Raw genomic sequence first — 17,403 nt, 5'->3', positions numbered from 1 at the left:
GGGTCTCACCAGACTTCGCTCTTTTCTTGCAGGGGCCGCAGTGGATTTCATCCCGGATCCATAGAGCTGAATAGAGGAGCGATGTTCCTTCACTCTGATGGGAATTGATGGTGACGTTTGTCCAACGTCCACGTTACCGAGTAAATCCCCCCAGGACTGCAGCCGGTAAAGACCCCGATATCCACAGGTGTCCCCTCTAATTGGGGGAAAGGGATAGAAAAGCCTCTTATCCCGAGGGGAAACCCTGTACATGGAGACATCGGCCTCAGATCTCTCCTGTCCTGTTCTTCCAGAAAAGCCTCAAACTTCTGTGTGTGACTCAGAGCTGAGATCTAACGGGAGAGAAGATTCCAGTGCGGGGAAGACGGGAAACCTTCATATAGACGGCCGGTGGGGATGGAGGCAGTGACCGACTCTGGCCACATCTGTCTCTAGAGCCGCAGTAGAAGATGAAGATGTCGTCCTCATCATGAAGGAGTTATTTCTCATGTCGCGTGTAATGAATATCTCCTGCAGTATTGCTAATGCCGATTCCAGTGTCGGTAATGAGAGGAGAATTAGCGTTATGGAAGATGAGTCTATGAGGAACGTGTTCAGCTGCCGACTCCGAGGAGGAAACTGCTTGTTGTCTGTGGCCTAAATATATAGGTTTTATTAGTAGATGTCAGGGGAGAAAACTAAACCCTGTAAGATAATAAATCTCCTCATATGTTTCCCTTATTATCTCCAGTAATTGTATTATTACACCGGATCTTATGATGTTACATCGGATCATCTTCTTCTCATTCAGGTCTCTACAATATCGGATCCTCTCAGTGAAGATCTTCTACAGAAGAGAATTTTCCTGATTTACCCATCAAGTATGGCTATGGACAGAGACAAGATGGCGGAGAGGATGTTACACCTCACCCTAGAGATCCTCTTCCGTCTCACTGGAAAGGTGAGAGATTCTGATGACGTCACATTACATCATTCTTATCTATGGGAATAACAGATGGACGGAACTGGAGAGGTGAGGACTCTGGAAATGTCTGTAGTGAGATTTATTATTGTATCTCTCCATAACCAGGATTACACAGTGGTGAAGATCTCTAGTGATCGCTGTCAGAACCCTGTGTCTGAGGGATGTGGAGGACCCCTGAGCCCAATCACGGGGCCTCCACCTCACCCCCTGATCCATGAGGACATCAATGACCAGAAGATCCTAGACCTCACCTACAAGATGATTGAGCTGCTGACTGGAGAGGTGACACTGCTGGGAATGCTGGGACATTATACAGTAACACTATGAAGGGATCGGGGGATGACGGTATCATTGTATGTGTCAGGTTCCTATAAGGTGTCAGGATGTCGCTGTCTATTTCTCCATGGAGGAGTGGGAGTATTTAGAAGGACAAAGAGATCTGTACAAGAACGTCATAATGGAGGTTCCCCAGCCCCTCACATCACCAGGTAATAGACAGGACTAAATACACACGGCCTATAATTATCTGTATGTAGAGAATGAATTCAGTCCCTGTATGTGTTTCCTCCAGATCTATCCAGTAAGAGGACAACACCAGAGAGATGTCCCCGTCCTCTTCTTCCACAGGACTGTAACCAAGAAGATCCCAGTGCTCCTCAGGATCATCAGGTAGATGGAGAGAAGGTGTCAGGAGATCTCCCCTATGATGTGTAGACGGCTGTGAAGGTCTTGTGCTCAGTCTTGTTTTATCCACCAGTATTATATGTTTTATACTTGTGTAATGAGAACGGTGGAGATGGCAGGATTAGAGCTGATCATAGATGGGACTTCTCCATCTGTCGGTGACTTTTACAATATTTGTTTCAGGGTGAAGATCTGACCCATATTAATACTACAGAGACATATGTGAGAGATGATGAGTGGTGTAAAGAGGAGATTCCCACATATGACTACGCAGGTGAGTAGTAACCACTGAATGCAGAGAAGTCACAGATTCCTCTCAGTCACCAGCTGTGGCTGCTTTATCGATGGTGTAGTCCGGCCGTATTACCATGATCACCATTTTGCCTCCACCCAAAACTGTTCAAATGACTTTGGGCAGTGAAAGCGCTTTTCTATAGAACTTACAACCTGGAGGATCCACCTACCCCCTGGTATTAGTGTGAGGGTGATCCCTTAAAGCAAGATCTATATGATTGCTTGTACCTGACCCAATATAGGCCGAGTGCGCACTTAAAGAGTCACACTGAACACAGAGTTAGATGTCTACTCCTTTCTCAGCAAAGGCTTGCACAGAACTGAAGTTTATTCTCAAGACAAAGAGACAGGAAATGCGCGTCACATAATCTCCTGAGTAACCAGTGTCAGTCTATGATAGGTCCATTTCAGCTTCACTTCCATATATGGTATCCAGTATCTCAGCTTCTGCATTCCAGGGATTCCTTCCAGGGTGTTGTCTGAAGATACAGACGCCATCTTGGTACACCATATGTGAACTGACTTATATAAGGTTTAATAATTGATTTAATTAGCCATTCTCTCCTTCACATTAGAAGACGCTGACCGTTACCTGCCCAGATCTGTAACGATAAAGCCAAATGACAGCGAACGTAGAATGTGCTGATAAGATAGAAAATCGCTTGAAGAAAAATATGTGCTCTATATGGTACTCTGATTACATATTCATCTGTATTACATGCAGCAAAATGTCACCGGTGATGGCGGCGCCTGCGCAGTAGTATCTATAAGTAAGAGATAGAGGCTACTGCGCTGGCGCCGCTGGTGACATTTTGCTGGATGTAATTTTTTTTCTAAGCCTCACAATAGCCACAATATTTTAGGCATTATCACCAATAATATCAACACTATTATATGCATTATGTAATAATGGGGGCAGGTCAGTGAGGGATCAGCGACCAGTCATAAGCTAATATAGATGAATATGTAATCAGAGCACCACATAAAGCCCCGCCCACATGCTGCCCACAGCCCCGCCCCAGAGCACGGGAATATCATTAACTGAAAACTACAAATACAGATTAAACAACAACCACAAGACGGATTTCATCACCAGGTATCATTGTAATCAGTATAACGGCGCCGACCTGACAGTGTCTGTAGGTTACTGAGCACAATCCGGCTGACAGGTTCCCTTTAAGACATCTCAGCTCTGCACTATTATACACAGTTCTCTTTAAATGTGTAATATTTCTTCGTGAAACTCATCTGACAGAAAATATTGGACCTTACAATAGTTTAGATTGTGACGTCACCGAGCCCCATACCCTAATTACCCAGAGAGGTTTCACCACTAGCTGCTCATTTATTACTAATGGAGACTGTGGAGTTTGATCATTTCAGTAGATGTTATTGTCTATAGTCACAGTGTTTGATTACAGTAGTGTACAAAATCCTCTGATTTAACCTCTTCCCGCAGCCAGTTTTGTGTTCCTAATCAGGCCCCATTATTAATATCTGACGTGTGTCACTTTATGTGGTGATAAATTATTCACAAAGGATAATAGGAAACAAATGGATCTTACAAATTATTTTCCAGCTTCTCACTATACCCTACATACGGTTGTACACTACTGTCTGGGCACATGGCAGTGTTCAGAAGGGAAGGAGCGCCATTTAGCTATTTGAATGCAGATCTTGCTGGAATAGTTTGCAGACACAATGTATTGGGAGCACTGTTCATGGTCACCTGGCAGCTCAAAAGATGTCCACCATGAACATGCTTGGCTCTATCTTCTCTGCTTTCCACATCACAAGGATTGCCTTGCTCATCGCCCTTTAACACCCTCACATGGATCTGGACTTACACTGGGACCCCTAGGCTTGGACCATGGTGTTACCTGCTATTCTGTGGTGTTAGATGGCAAGAAGAATAGTCAGGTAGCTGGGTCAGAACCAGAAGGACAGAATACAGAATCAGAAGACACAAGAGTAGTCAGTAAATGGGCCACGGTCACAGCAGGAGACAAATACACAAGCCACAAGCTGAGCACAGAGGAATAAACCAGAGGAGAACAGCGCTGTATCTGCGAGATTCCGGCCATGTGCTTTGTGCTTTAGTAGGGTGTGGTACTTTCCAATTGGCTGAAGTAGGGAGCAGATTACTCCAGCTGGACAGCAGGAACAGATCCCAGATGAGATTGGACACACCATATGCAGAAGCCCTAATATAACTAAATGACAGAAAACCAGAATGGTAGAAATCCCCATAAAGTGATTCCATTTTATAAATTAATTCACTGATGGTTATAATCTATACACACGTGGTCAAAAGTGTTGGTACCCCTCGTATAATGACAGAATAACCCACAATGGTCACAGAAATAACTTGAATCTGACAAAAGTAATAATAAATAAAAAATCTATGAAAATGAACAAATGAAAGTCAGACATTGCTTTTCAATCAAGCTTTCACAGAATGTGTAAATCGCGGTGTTCACTAATTTGCATCACAGGTGTCTACAGTCTTGGAATCAGTGAGTGGCCTGTATAGAGGAGGCTACACATCCTCACTGTGCTGTCTGGTGACATGGTGTGTATCACACTCAACATGGACCAGAGGAAGTGAAAAAGAGAGATGTCCCAGGAGATTAGAAGGAAAATTATAGACAAACATATTACAGGTAAAAGTTATAAGACCATCTCCAAGCAGCTTCATATTCTTGTGACTAAAGTTGCACATATTATTCAGAAATGTAAGTGTGGCACCCCTGAGGCTTGGTCGCCACAGAGGTACTGCACCTTCTCTTAATTTGTGGTACCCCACCATCCAGGTAAGGTGGGAGCTCTCAACCACACTCCACATCTGCACCCCACACACAGGATAGTTCAGCAGAGACTCATCCATGCTTTATGCTGGTAAGGTAGCAGAGCACCTTTCGTGGTCCCTGGCTTCGTAACACGAGATGTGCTGGGAGATGGGTGGAGTTAGATATACAAAAGAAGGGGAAAGTGTAGGATTTCAGGTCAGTCTGGTAAGAGGGCAGGCGGAGTAGGAGAGTCACTCAGAGAGGAGTGAGAATCCCTGGAAGAAGGGATGGAGGAAGGAGTGCTGCAGCTGCCCCATTGATCTGGGCCAGCTGGCACGGGAAAGGAAGAAAGGAGAAAGACGTAGACCTGTAACTGCAGTTTCCATAAGAAAGAAGGATAAAGTATGGAACGAAATAGAAGGGAACAGGGAGGACGTGGGATAGAGAGAGAGAACCCAGCCTATAGGTTCCAGCGCAAGGCCGGGGCCTGGTCCCCGAGGTTGTACGAACACTTATGGTTCTGCAGCAGTCACCGGTGGAGTAGTGGGCTGTAAATGCACTACTCCCATCATAGACTTGGGACACAACAGCAACATGGATGCAGAGAGCCAGGACCTCAGAGTAGAGGATCCCTGATCAGGCTACAGCTGTCTGTCATACAAGTAAGGGTCTTAGGAACCCGGGACAAGAGACACTTCAGAGTAACTTAGGACAGGAGTACTTCACAATTAAAGGCACGATAGAGGAGACGTTCAGGAAGGCACATGTTGGCGGAGTGTTGGAAGAGAGCATTCCATCTTGCCTGGAGGTTGACTGAGTCTCTGACCCAGAGGACACAGTGCGGAGGCAGGCACCTGGGTGCACTACAGACTGTGAGTAAAGCCTTGGAACTACAATCTCTGGTGTCCTCCATTCATCCTGAGCCAACACACTCAGCCCTGCTACATCTGGGCACCAGCATCTACACTGCCCTGGGACTACAGTTCCACCTGTGGGGAGCTGCTCCATCTATGCTGCACACACCATCAGTCCCAGAGGATCTGCATGCAGCGTCGGCTTAACACCATACTTGCCGAACACCACAGGTGGCGTCACAAACTATTCACATAAATCACTACAACAACCACCCCACTATTGGGCGCCCAGGGCCACGGACCGGGTCACTGCTGCTGTGACACATCCCCCTGAAATCGGCCCGGTACCGAGTACCCCACAGCCCTGGGAGGGCGACCCATAAGCTCCATAGGACTGTAGCCAACCTCCCTGGATGTGGCTGCAGGAGGAAAATTGATGACAAATCAAAGAGACAGATAATATGAATGGTAATATAGCCCAGAAAAACTTGTAAACAGATTAAAGGTGAACTTCAAGCTCAAGGAACATCAGTGTCAGATCACACCATCCATCGTGGTATGAGCCAAAGTGGACTTCATGGGAGACGACCAAGGAGGACACCATTGTTGAAAAAAAATCATAAAAAACAGACTGGAATTTGCCAAACTACATGTTGACAAGCTACAAAGCTTCTGGGAGAATGTCCTATGGACAGATAAGACAAAAATGGAACTTTATGGCAAGGCACATCAGCTCTATGTTCTCAGGTGGAAAAATGAAGCATATCACATATCACAAATCATATCCCTACTATGAAACATGGAGGAGGATCTGTTACGTTCTGGGGCTGCTTTGCTGCATCTGGCACAGGGTGTCTAGAATCTGCAGGGTACAATGAAATCTCAAGACTATCAAGGGATTCAAGAGAGAAATGTGCTGCCCAGTGTAAGAAAGCTGGTCTCAGTCGCAGGTCATGGGTCTTGCAACAGGATAATGACACACAATACACAGCTAAAAACATGCAAGAATGGCTAAGAGGAAAACATTGGACTATTCTGAATTGGTCTTCTATGAGCTCTGACCTAAATCCTAATGAGCATCTTTGGAAAGAGCTGAAACATGCCATCTGGAAAAGGCAACTTTCAAAGATGAGACAACTGGAGCAGTTTGCTCTTGAAGAGTGGTCCAAAATACCTGTCGAGAGGTGCAGAAGTCTCATTAACAGTTACAGGAATCATTTTATTTCAGCAATTGCCTCAAAAGGTTGTTCAACAAAATATTTTACTTAAGGGTACCATCATTTCTGTCCAGGCCCATTTCAAGAGTTTTATTTTTTTTAAATTCTGTGGAAGCATGGATGAAAAGCAATGTCTGACTTTCAGTTGTTCATTTTCATAGATTTTTGATATATTATTACTTATGTCAGATTCAAGTTATTTCTGTGACCACTGTGGGTTTTTGTGTCATTAAATGAGGGGTACCAACAATTTTAACCACGTATGTAGGAGGAGTGAATATTTTGACTCCACAGCAACTTTCTGGAAATTAACACGCAGTGGATGTTGGAGTGAAAATTACACATTTGCCATTTTATTACCCAGCACATAGTGCCCAGATTGTGCTCCAGGAGACACACACCACAAATTAAGTGGGTTCTTCTCACTATAATATTGCTAAATACAGGGATCCTAAATGTTGTTTGCGTGCACTGCAAGACTCCGAAGTGAGAGCGGATTTTGCTGGATTGCTTTATAGAAACTCTGTTGCTTTTCAACAACCTTTGAGCCACTAATAGTGTGGGAACCTCTGTTTTTCCATTGACAGATGATGGACCTGAGTGGGGACTTGTTTTTTGTGAGATGAGAATTGGTATTATTTTCGCCTACATAACATTGATTGGTTCCTTTTTATTCGATATTTGGGAGGCAGAATGAACCAACAGTTGAACACCGCACACTACTGGCTCATCCAACAAGGTTTTCTATTAAACTGTGAACTGTCATTGTCTTGGTAAATAATTAAAGTTTTTTACATAGCTTGCCATTTAATGGACAGTTTAAGTAGAAATGTTCAAAAATATAAAACTCAAGGATATTTTATTAATAAGTAATAATTGTTTTTTATCTTAGCAGATGACTGTACCAGGAGATCAGAGGGACAGCTGACATCTTCAACTTTTAAATCTGATGATCTTGAGATCCTACAAGATACAACTGAAGTGATTGCTGTTACTCCAGATATATCATCATCCATTCACAGCAAAGATCTGTCATCTGATCCTATGAAACAGGTCCCATCTTCTGATTCATTACTGAGTAATAAGGGAACGCAAAGTCACAAAAGAGGCAATAAAAAACAAACTGCTCCTAAAGCAAAGAAGTCATTCTCATGTTCAGAATGTGGGAAATGTTTTACATGGAAATCACATTTTGTTGCACACCAGAAAACTCACACAAGGGAGAAGCCTTTTTCCTGTTCAGAATGCGGGAAATGCTTTACACTGAAATCAGATTTGGTTAATCACCATAGAACTCACACAGGGGAGAAGTCTTTTTCCTGTTCAGAATGTGGGAAATGCTTTATACAGAAATCAAATTTTGTTACTCACCAGAGAACACACACAGGAGAGAAGCCTTTTTCCTGTTCAGAATGTGGGAAATGTTTTAACCGGAAATCAAATTTGATTATTCACCTTAGAACTCACACAGGGGAGAAGCCTTTTTCCTGTTCAGAATGTGGGAAATGTTTTACACTGAAATCAGATTTGGTTAATCACCATAGAACTCACACAGGGGAGAAGCCTTTTTCCTGTTCAGAATGTGGGAAATGTTTTATACAGAAATCACATTTTGTTACACATCAGAGAACTCACACAGGGGAGAAGCCTTTTTCCTGTTCAGAATGTGGGAAATGTTTTACACTGAAATCAAATTTGGTTAATCACCATAGAACTCACACAGGGGAGAAGCCTTTTTCCTGTTCAGAATGTGGGAAATGTTTTAACCAGAAATCAGATTTGGTTAATCACCATAGAACTCACACAGGGGAGAAGCCTTTTTCCTGTTCAGAATGTGGGAAATGTTTTAACCAGAAATCAGATTTGGTTAATCACCATAGAATTCACACAGGGGAGAAACCTTTTTCCTGTTCAGAATGTGGGAAATGTTTTAACCAGAAATCAGATTTGGTTAATCACCATAGAACTCACACAGGGGAGAAGCCTTTTTCCTGTTCAGAATGTGGGAAATGTTTTAACTGGAAATCACAACTGGTTTATCACCATAGAACTCACACAGGGGAGAAGCCTTTTTCCTGTTCAGAATGTGGGAAATGTTTTATCCAGAAATCAGATTTGGTTAATCACCATAAAACTCACACGGGGGAGAAGCCTTTTTCCTGTTCAGAATGTGGGAAATGTTTTGCGCATAAATCACATTTTGTTAGACACCAGAGAACTCACACAGGAGAGAAGCCTTTTTCCTGTTCAGAACGTGGGAAATGTTTTAACCAGAAATCAGATTTGGTTAATCACCATAAAACTCAAGTAGTAAGGGGGCTGTATTACTTGTCAAAAAGAAATCTGACAGGTGCCACGCCCCTATAAAAGTGTATCAAACCTGCCCCTTTTATACAATTTGATATCAAATTGTTATAAAAGGGTCGTGTTTGATATACTTTTATATCAATTTGCTATAAATTTGATATAAAAGGTATCAGGACGAAATATTTATATGTCCAATTATATTCTCTTTTATAGGCCTTTAAATAAAGTAGAATAAAAGTAGAATAAAAGGGTTGTTATTAGTGTTGAGCATTCCAATACTGCAAATATCGGGTATCGGCCGATATTCGCTGTATCGGAATTCCGATACCGAGTACCGATATTTTTTCAATATCGGATATCGGAATCGGAAGTTCCCATAATGCAATGAGCCACTGTTGTGGCTCTGATTGGCTGCCAAAATGACGTCATCATGATGCGCGGTCTGTGCCGGTGGTCTGTGCCGACTGTCCGGGGGTCTGTACCGGCCTGCCGGGGGGCTGTGCCGACTGTCCGGGGGTCTGTACCGGCCTGCCGGGGGGCTGTGCCGGCCTGCCGGTGGTCTGTGCTGACTGTCCGGGGGTCTGTGCAGGCTGCGGGGGTCTGTGCAGGCATCGTATGATGGGACTACAAGTCCCATCGGGCGATGCCTGCTACCATGACAGTGATTGACACATTAGCCAATGATGGGACAGTAGTAGTCCCATCATCCGGCTAATGTGTTGAATGTAAAAAAAAATAAAAAATTACATACTACATACATGCTACATACATGCAACATACATACTACATACATGCTACATACATACAACATATATACTACATGCATACTACATATATACCACATATATACTACATGCATGCAACATACATATATACTACATACATACTACATATATACTACATGCATACTACATATATACCACATGCATGCGACATACATATATACAACATATATGCTACATGCATACTACATATATACCACATATATACTGCATGCATGCAACATACATATATACTACATATATACTACATGCAACATACATACTACATATATACTACATATATACTACATGCATGCAACATGCATACTACATATATACTACATGCATGCAACATAGATGCATACTACATATATACCACATATATACTACATGCAACATACATTCTACATATATACCACATGCATGCAACATACATATATACAACATATATACTACATGCATGCAACATGCATACTACATATATACCACATGCATGCAACATACATATATACAACATATATACTACATGCATACTACATATATACCACATATATACTACATGCATGCAACATACATATATACTACATATATACTACATGCAACATACATACTACACACATACTACATATATACCACATGCATGCAACATGCATACTACATATATACTACATATATACTACATGCATGCAACATACATACATACTACATATATACCACATGCATGCAACATGCATACTACATATATACTACATGCATGCAACATATATGCTACATACAATACATTCATGTAATACATACATATAGACATACAGTACATATAACATAGAGTACATACTCACCATCACTTGTCACTTTGATCCCCGAAGCCATTGTCATCTGTGGAATAAATATTAAAATAACAAACCACCAATATACTTACCCCTGATCCGCAGAAGTCCACGAGTGTCCCACGATGATCTTGCGTGGAGAACAGCAGCATCAGCTTATGCTACCGTTCTCTACGGGCTCCAGGAATCCAATGACGGGAGGTAGGTATCCTTTCGCACTGTATTCCTCCGCCACTGTAAAAAAAGTCCCTAGTCTCACTTTATGGCAAAAGCTGCGTGGGAAATGTAGTATGCATGTTGCATGCATGTGGTATATATGTAGTATGTATGTAGTTTGCATGCAGTATATATGTAGTATATATGTATGTTGCATGCATGTAGTATATATGTTGTATGTAGTATATATGTTGTATATATGTATGTTGCATGCATATAGTATATATGTTGTATATATGTATGTTGCATATATGTAGTATGCATGTAGTATATATATGTGGTATATATGTAGTATGCATGTTGCATGCATGTGGTATATATGTAGTATGTATGTATGTAGCATGCATGTAGTATATATGTAGTATGCATGTTGCATGTAGTATATATGTATGTTGCATGCATGTAGTATATATGTAGTATGTATGTTGCATGTAGTATATATGTTGTATATATGTATGTTGCATGCATGTAGTATATATGTTGTATATATGTATGTTCCATGCATGTGGTATATATGTAGTATATATGTGGTATATATGTAGTATGCATGTTGCATGCATGTGGTATACACTCACTGGCCACTTTATTAGGTACACCTGTCCAACTGTGTGTTAAGACTTAATTTCTAATCAGCCAATCACATGGCGGCAACTCAGTGCATTTAGGCATGTAGACATGGTCAAGACAATCTCCTGCAGTTCAAACCGAGCATCAGTATGGGGAAGAAAGGTGATTTGAGTGCCTTTGAACGTGGCATGATTGTTGGTGCCAGAAGGGCTGGTCTGAGTATTTCAGAAACTGCTGATCTACTGGGATTTTCACGCACAACCATCTCTAGGGTTTACAGAGAATGGTCCGAAAAAGAAAAAAAATCCAGTGAGCGGCAGTTCTGTGGCCGGAAATGCCTTGTTGATGCCAGAGGTCAGAGGAGAATGGGCAGACTGGTTCGAGCTGATAGAAAGGCAACAGTGACTCAAATTGCCACCCGTTACAACCAAGGTAGGCAGAAGAGCATCTCTGAATGCACAGTGCGTCGAACTTTGAGGCAGATGGGCTACTGTAGCAGAAGACCACACTGGGTACCACTCCTCTCAGCTAAGAACAGGCATCTGATGGCTACTTTCAGCAGGATAATGCGCCATGTCATAAAGCTCGAATCATCTCAGATTGGTTTCTTGAACATGACAATGAGTTTACTGTACTCAAATGGCCTCCTCAGTCACCAGATCTCAATCCAATAGAGCATCTTTGGGATGTGGTGGAACGGGAGATTCGCATCAGGGATGTGCAGCCGACAAATCTGCGCCAACTGTGTGATGCCATCATGTCAATATGGTCCAAAATCTCTGAGGAATGCTTCCAGCACCTTGTTGAATCTCTGCCACGAAGAATTGAGGCAGTTCTGAAGGCAAAAGGGGGTCCAACCCGTTACTAGCATGGTGTACCTAATAAAGTGGCCAGTGAGTGTATATGTGGTATGTATGTATGTTGCATGCATGTAGTATATATGTAGTATGCATGTTGCATGTAGCATATATGTTATATATATGTATGTTGCATGCATGTAGTATATATGTAGTATATATGTGGTATATATGTAGTATGCATGTTGCATGCATGTAGTATATATGTTGTATGTATGTAGCATGTATGTAGTATGTATCTTGCATGTATGTACCATGTATGTAGTATGTATGTAGCATGTATGTAGTATGTATGTAGCATGTATGTAGCATGTATGTAGTATGTATGTAGCATGTAGTATGTATGTAGTATGTATTTTTTTATTTATTTATTTTTTTTTATATTCAACACATTAGCCGGATGATGGGACTACTACTGTCCCATCATTGGCTAATGTGTCAATCACCGTCATGGTAGCAGGCATCGCCCGATGGGACTTGTCCCATCGGACGATGCCTGCACAGACCCCTGCAGCCTGCACAGACCCCCGGACAGTCGGCACAGACCACCGGCAGGCCGGCACAGCCCCCCGGCAGGCTGGTACAGACCCCCGGGCAGTCGGCACAGACCCCCGGGCAGTCGGCACAGACCCCCAGCAGGCCCGTACACCCCCCCCGAAAGGCTGTGCAAGGACAGAAAAGGCTTTTTCTTATTCCGATACCGGAAGTCCCATAGACTTGAATGGGACTTCTGGTATCGGAATCGGCGATACCCGATACTATTTTCGTATCGGGCCGATACCATCCGATCCGATATTTTAGGGTATCGGATGGTATTGCTCAACACTAGTTGTGATTGAATCACTTTTATATCAATCGCTATTGTTTGATATAAAAGGCTGTGTTTGATACACTTTTATATGGCCAATAAAGGGACCCTTTTATAGCCTTTTTATACTTTAATTGGTATCGATTCATTGGGCATATTATTTATATGGCCAATATTTTAATAAAAGGAAACATTTTATTCGAATTGTAGATAAAAATGAGAGATGCCATTTTTATGAAAAATATAATGGTGTTTATTGAACAACAATCTAAAAAAATTTTTTTATAAAGCATTACATTTGACATTTAAAAGCGTTACATTCATATATAACAATTTGTATATTTAATATTATAAATATATGCATCATATTTCTTACATAATAATTTAATGCATTGCAATTAAACAGAACCGATGTTACATAGTGAGCCACATGGATTGTAGTAACGGAACAGTACTTTTTTTAGGCATCAGTGGACCTTGTGTGATACCTAATGGTGAGAAGTGTAAAGGACGGATCGCCCGACTGGGGGTGGATAGGGCTCGAGGATTATACGCGCCATCAGTTTCATTCATGGACATTTTTAATTTATCTAAATGTGCTCTAGTAGTGGAATTACCCACAACTGTGGATGGCATATTTAACTCTGCCATAGCGTGCTTAAATGTATTCCAGCCCCTTGGTAAATTCCTGAGAGTTAGGGCATGGCTCTGAGTTGTGTTACGCACCAAATCCAGCATATTACAGCCTGGTATTACAGTTCCTTTGAAAATAAACTCGCTTTTATCATTCCACGATGTAATATTTGTGTTTTGCAACATCTTGTTTAGTAGAAGTTCTGCATTCTTTTTATATCGTGGATTTGCATGACTTACAATTTCATTGACAGCGGGACTTTTGTCATTGGGTGAATTTGACTATTGTTGGTGATCAGATTCTGGAGTGTTAATGATCTTTAAAGTTGATAGTTCCTTAGCATCTTGTTTAGCATGAACCAAGTATCTCTGCAGTACATCACTATATTTTTTAATTTTCATGTCATCCGGCATGTCACAACGCTGTAAAATCTCACTAATTTCACCATCAAGACGTTGGATAACGCTTTGGCGAATGTCTGTAATAGGGGGCCGAAGTTTGATTAGCTCCTGCTTGGGAACAAGATACATTTTCTCGGTATGTTCCATTATTTGTTGGTAAGCAGGCTTGTTATTATTGGGATTGCAAAGCCTAAAGAGGACCTATAAAGCCGCCAGTCTGCTTTAGTAGCTGCTGCTTTTTCTTTATGCTGTGAGATTTATTACTCATGGTTTTTATAGCTTTTTGCCACTTTTTTAGTATATTTTTTTGTCGCTCTTTCAGAGGGATTCGACCTTTTAAGATGTTTAACGCAATCTTCAATATAGCTGTAATTAAATCATGACTCGCATTGCACAAAATAGATTTTCGCCGTATTCTCTCTGACATTTTTACAACACTATGGTCGCTGTGTAGAATGTCTGTTTTTGTTTAATATTCACTTTTTAGAAGTATTTATCTTTTGAACATACACAGCCGGTAACACTGGAGGAAACAGGCCCGTCCTCAAGCGAAGATCCTCAGGGGTATCGGCTCTTAAGTCTAGCAACAAATACCCATAAGGCACCCGCGTGACATCCTCAAAAGCTTCTAAGAAATGGCATGTTTTTCCTGGATACATTTGTCGCACTAGTGTTACAATTTGCAATTTATCCCGAGGGTTATTAAAAAGGACCATGTACTTTGTGTTTAAATTTATCATGCGGCTTTTCTTTCCTTGACAAAATATGCTTTCTATCAGGTAGAAAATGCTGAGTGTTATGAATGAGTCACCGTAGGAGGCAAAAACAGAAATACTAGCTAAGTCCAGAAAACCAGAGAAGTTGGCAGCTATCGGATTGCAGACCCCTGAACCTATCAACAACAACTAGCAGTAGCCGTGGGGGGTTCCTACGGTGCCCTAGACCTCTCGATCACAGCCAGAGAGCTAAATAGCCTAAAGACAGAAAGGGAAATCTAAACTGCCCCAGAGCAGACCCCAAAGCAATAGGCAGCCCCCAACATATAATGACGGTGAAGCAAGATGAAAAAACACTAACACAGATAGAAAGATAGGCTGAACAAATGATGGGGCCCAAGCTAACTAAATAGGACAGGATAGAAAAGCTGCAGTCTGCAATCCGCACAAAAACCCTATCAAAACATGAGCCAACATACTGACAGGGAAAAAAAAGCCCTGAAGACACTGGGCTGCAAAAAGACTATATCAGTACTCAGGTATTTTCTGAAGACAGAGCAAAAAGGCAAAAAGGAATTCAGCTCACCCCAGCAGGGAATGGCAGAAATCCAGAAAAAAAATGCAAAACAAAACCAAAACACAAATGCCAAAAGCAGAGCAGAAAACTTAGCTTTTGAGGAGCAGGAATCAGACTGGTCTCCTAGAATCGCTCAGAGAAATCACCAGCCAGGCAGAAGGGCGTCGGCTGCCTTATATCCAGTCAGCAATTCCCGTCACCCAGTCATCATCATCCAGCTCAGGTGCTTGGTAATCAGCCTCACTACCTTCCTTCACCAGAAGAGGGAGTTCATCAGACCTCAATGGTGAAGGGGAAAATGAACTCACAACAGCTGAGGTTTCTGTGGTGGACATACTTGGTAAATGCTTTTTCTATTTCGCAGTTATCACTAGCACTCTCCATGAGATCATCAACAATAGTCAAATTTACCTTTTCAGGAGGGAATAATTCATCCTCTACGAATGTATGCGGCAGACCCTCCACAAATCTGATGAAGGGAAAAGAAAGAGAGATTTCATCATAGTTTCTGCCAGCAGGAATAAAACCAAACAATATTATCAGGTTTATGAGAAAAATGAGTGTCAATATTATGTAACAATTGTTTTACAAAGTAACTTTTTCCAGAATTAGACGGGCCTGCTAGAATATATGAGAATGGATGTTGCAGACGTGGGTCCATCACAAGTCACAATTAATATCCAAATGGCACGGTGGTAAAATCGTCTAATAGTCTGCGCTTTGTATAAACACACTTTTGGGTTTTTCGAAGAAGTCTTGTTTCAATGGACAAGAACTTTTTATTTTTCACAATGCCGGGCTGCTCGACGATAATACGTTTCTGCGTTTCAGAATCGGAATTACGCTGGTAGTCCAGAACAAGATCTTTTAGACTGCTGAAATTAATAGATTGAGCATTACCAACATTTAATGTTATTCCCTTCACTTTTAAGACAGTTTTACCGGTGTTGAGTTTGTATCCGTAGGTCTTTGGGCCGGCAGATACAAACTCAGTGATGTGTCATCAGGTATCTCACTGGTCAATTCCCCCAGGTAATCACCTAAAGGAGGACTCCACTCACCTTCTCTCTGCACAAAGATAACAGAATCAGTATCGCGATAAAGGCACCTTTCCTGCAGCCAGTCCAGCGGAGAGTAAAGCTCTAGTCTGGCATACGCTGTGGTAAAACAGGCTATAAAATGTTTGTGTTCTTGTTGATGGTGTGGTGCCCTTCTGTATATTTCCAATCTATTGTTGCAGTTTCATCATCAATAAAATGCAACATCGAAACGTCGTAATACGGTAACAAAACTTGTTGAAACAGTTCATCAGGATCGCTAATAATGCTGGTACATGGTAAATTAGATTTCTGGGCAAACTTTCCCCATAAAGAATTTAAGAAAAGTTTGGAGATCTGTCTCTTAGCAGGGTTCTCTCCTATATGTTCAGAGCGTAATTGCACCCCTTCTTTGTCAAGAAAGGAATCAATGTACTGTTGTTTCTTACTGTCATCAGTGCACCAGCTGGGATAACCTGAGGCCTCCTACTTATCCCTAAGATGTAATTTAATGTACCGAGAAAACAGGCGATCACTGGTTTTAGGAAAATCCCAAATTTCATAGATGTGGGCTATCCTATAGCCTTTCTCTATGGCCATCTCAAGCTCTATAGTGCACCATGTACCTGTCAGAGCCCGCTCTTCATCACTGTGTGTACATTCCTCTGTCTGCGAATTTACAGAGCATGTGTAGCATAGAGGAAACAATCATTTTTTGTTGAGTTTTACTGGTAGAACAGGAAAAAATAAATCCCTCGGAGGGTAGACCTTGACTTTGGCAATACCAAAGTAATTTTTAATGAACCCAAATCCCTCATAGATAATGTGTGGATGACCAACGGGGTATGGTTTAGTTTTGTTTACAGGCTGGTGAAATCATAGTAATGTAGTGT

The 17,403-nt window shown here is 41.7% G+C and overlaps 1 protein-coding gene across 1 annotated transcript in view; it reads left to right on the top strand.

The window, feature by feature from the left end:
• The first annotated feature begins 1,027 nt into the window (after window positions 1-1,027).
• LOC141082432 (oocyte zinc finger protein XlCOF8.4-like) overlaps window positions 1,028-17,403 on the top strand; it is a 174,185-nt gene continuing 157,809 nt past the window's right edge. Inside the window, exon 1 of the mRNA XM_073566375.1 lies at window positions 1,028-1,246. Coding sequence (XP_073422476.1) covers window positions 1,028-1,246 — 219 coding nt within the window. The remainder of the gene's footprint in view (window positions 1,247-17,403) is intronic.

Source organism: Dendrobates tinctorius, unplaced genomic scaffold (assembly GCF_039654945.1).
Source record: "Dendrobates tinctorius isolate UK_male_01 unplaced genomic scaffold, ASM3965494v1 ptg000017l, whole genome shotgun sequence".
Classification (NCBI taxonomy): Eukaryota; Metazoa; Chordata; class Amphibia; order Anura; family Dendrobatidae; genus Dendrobates; species Dendrobates tinctorius.
Note: the sequence above shows the minus strand (reverse complement) of the source record. Positions and strands in the feature narration are given on the sequence as shown.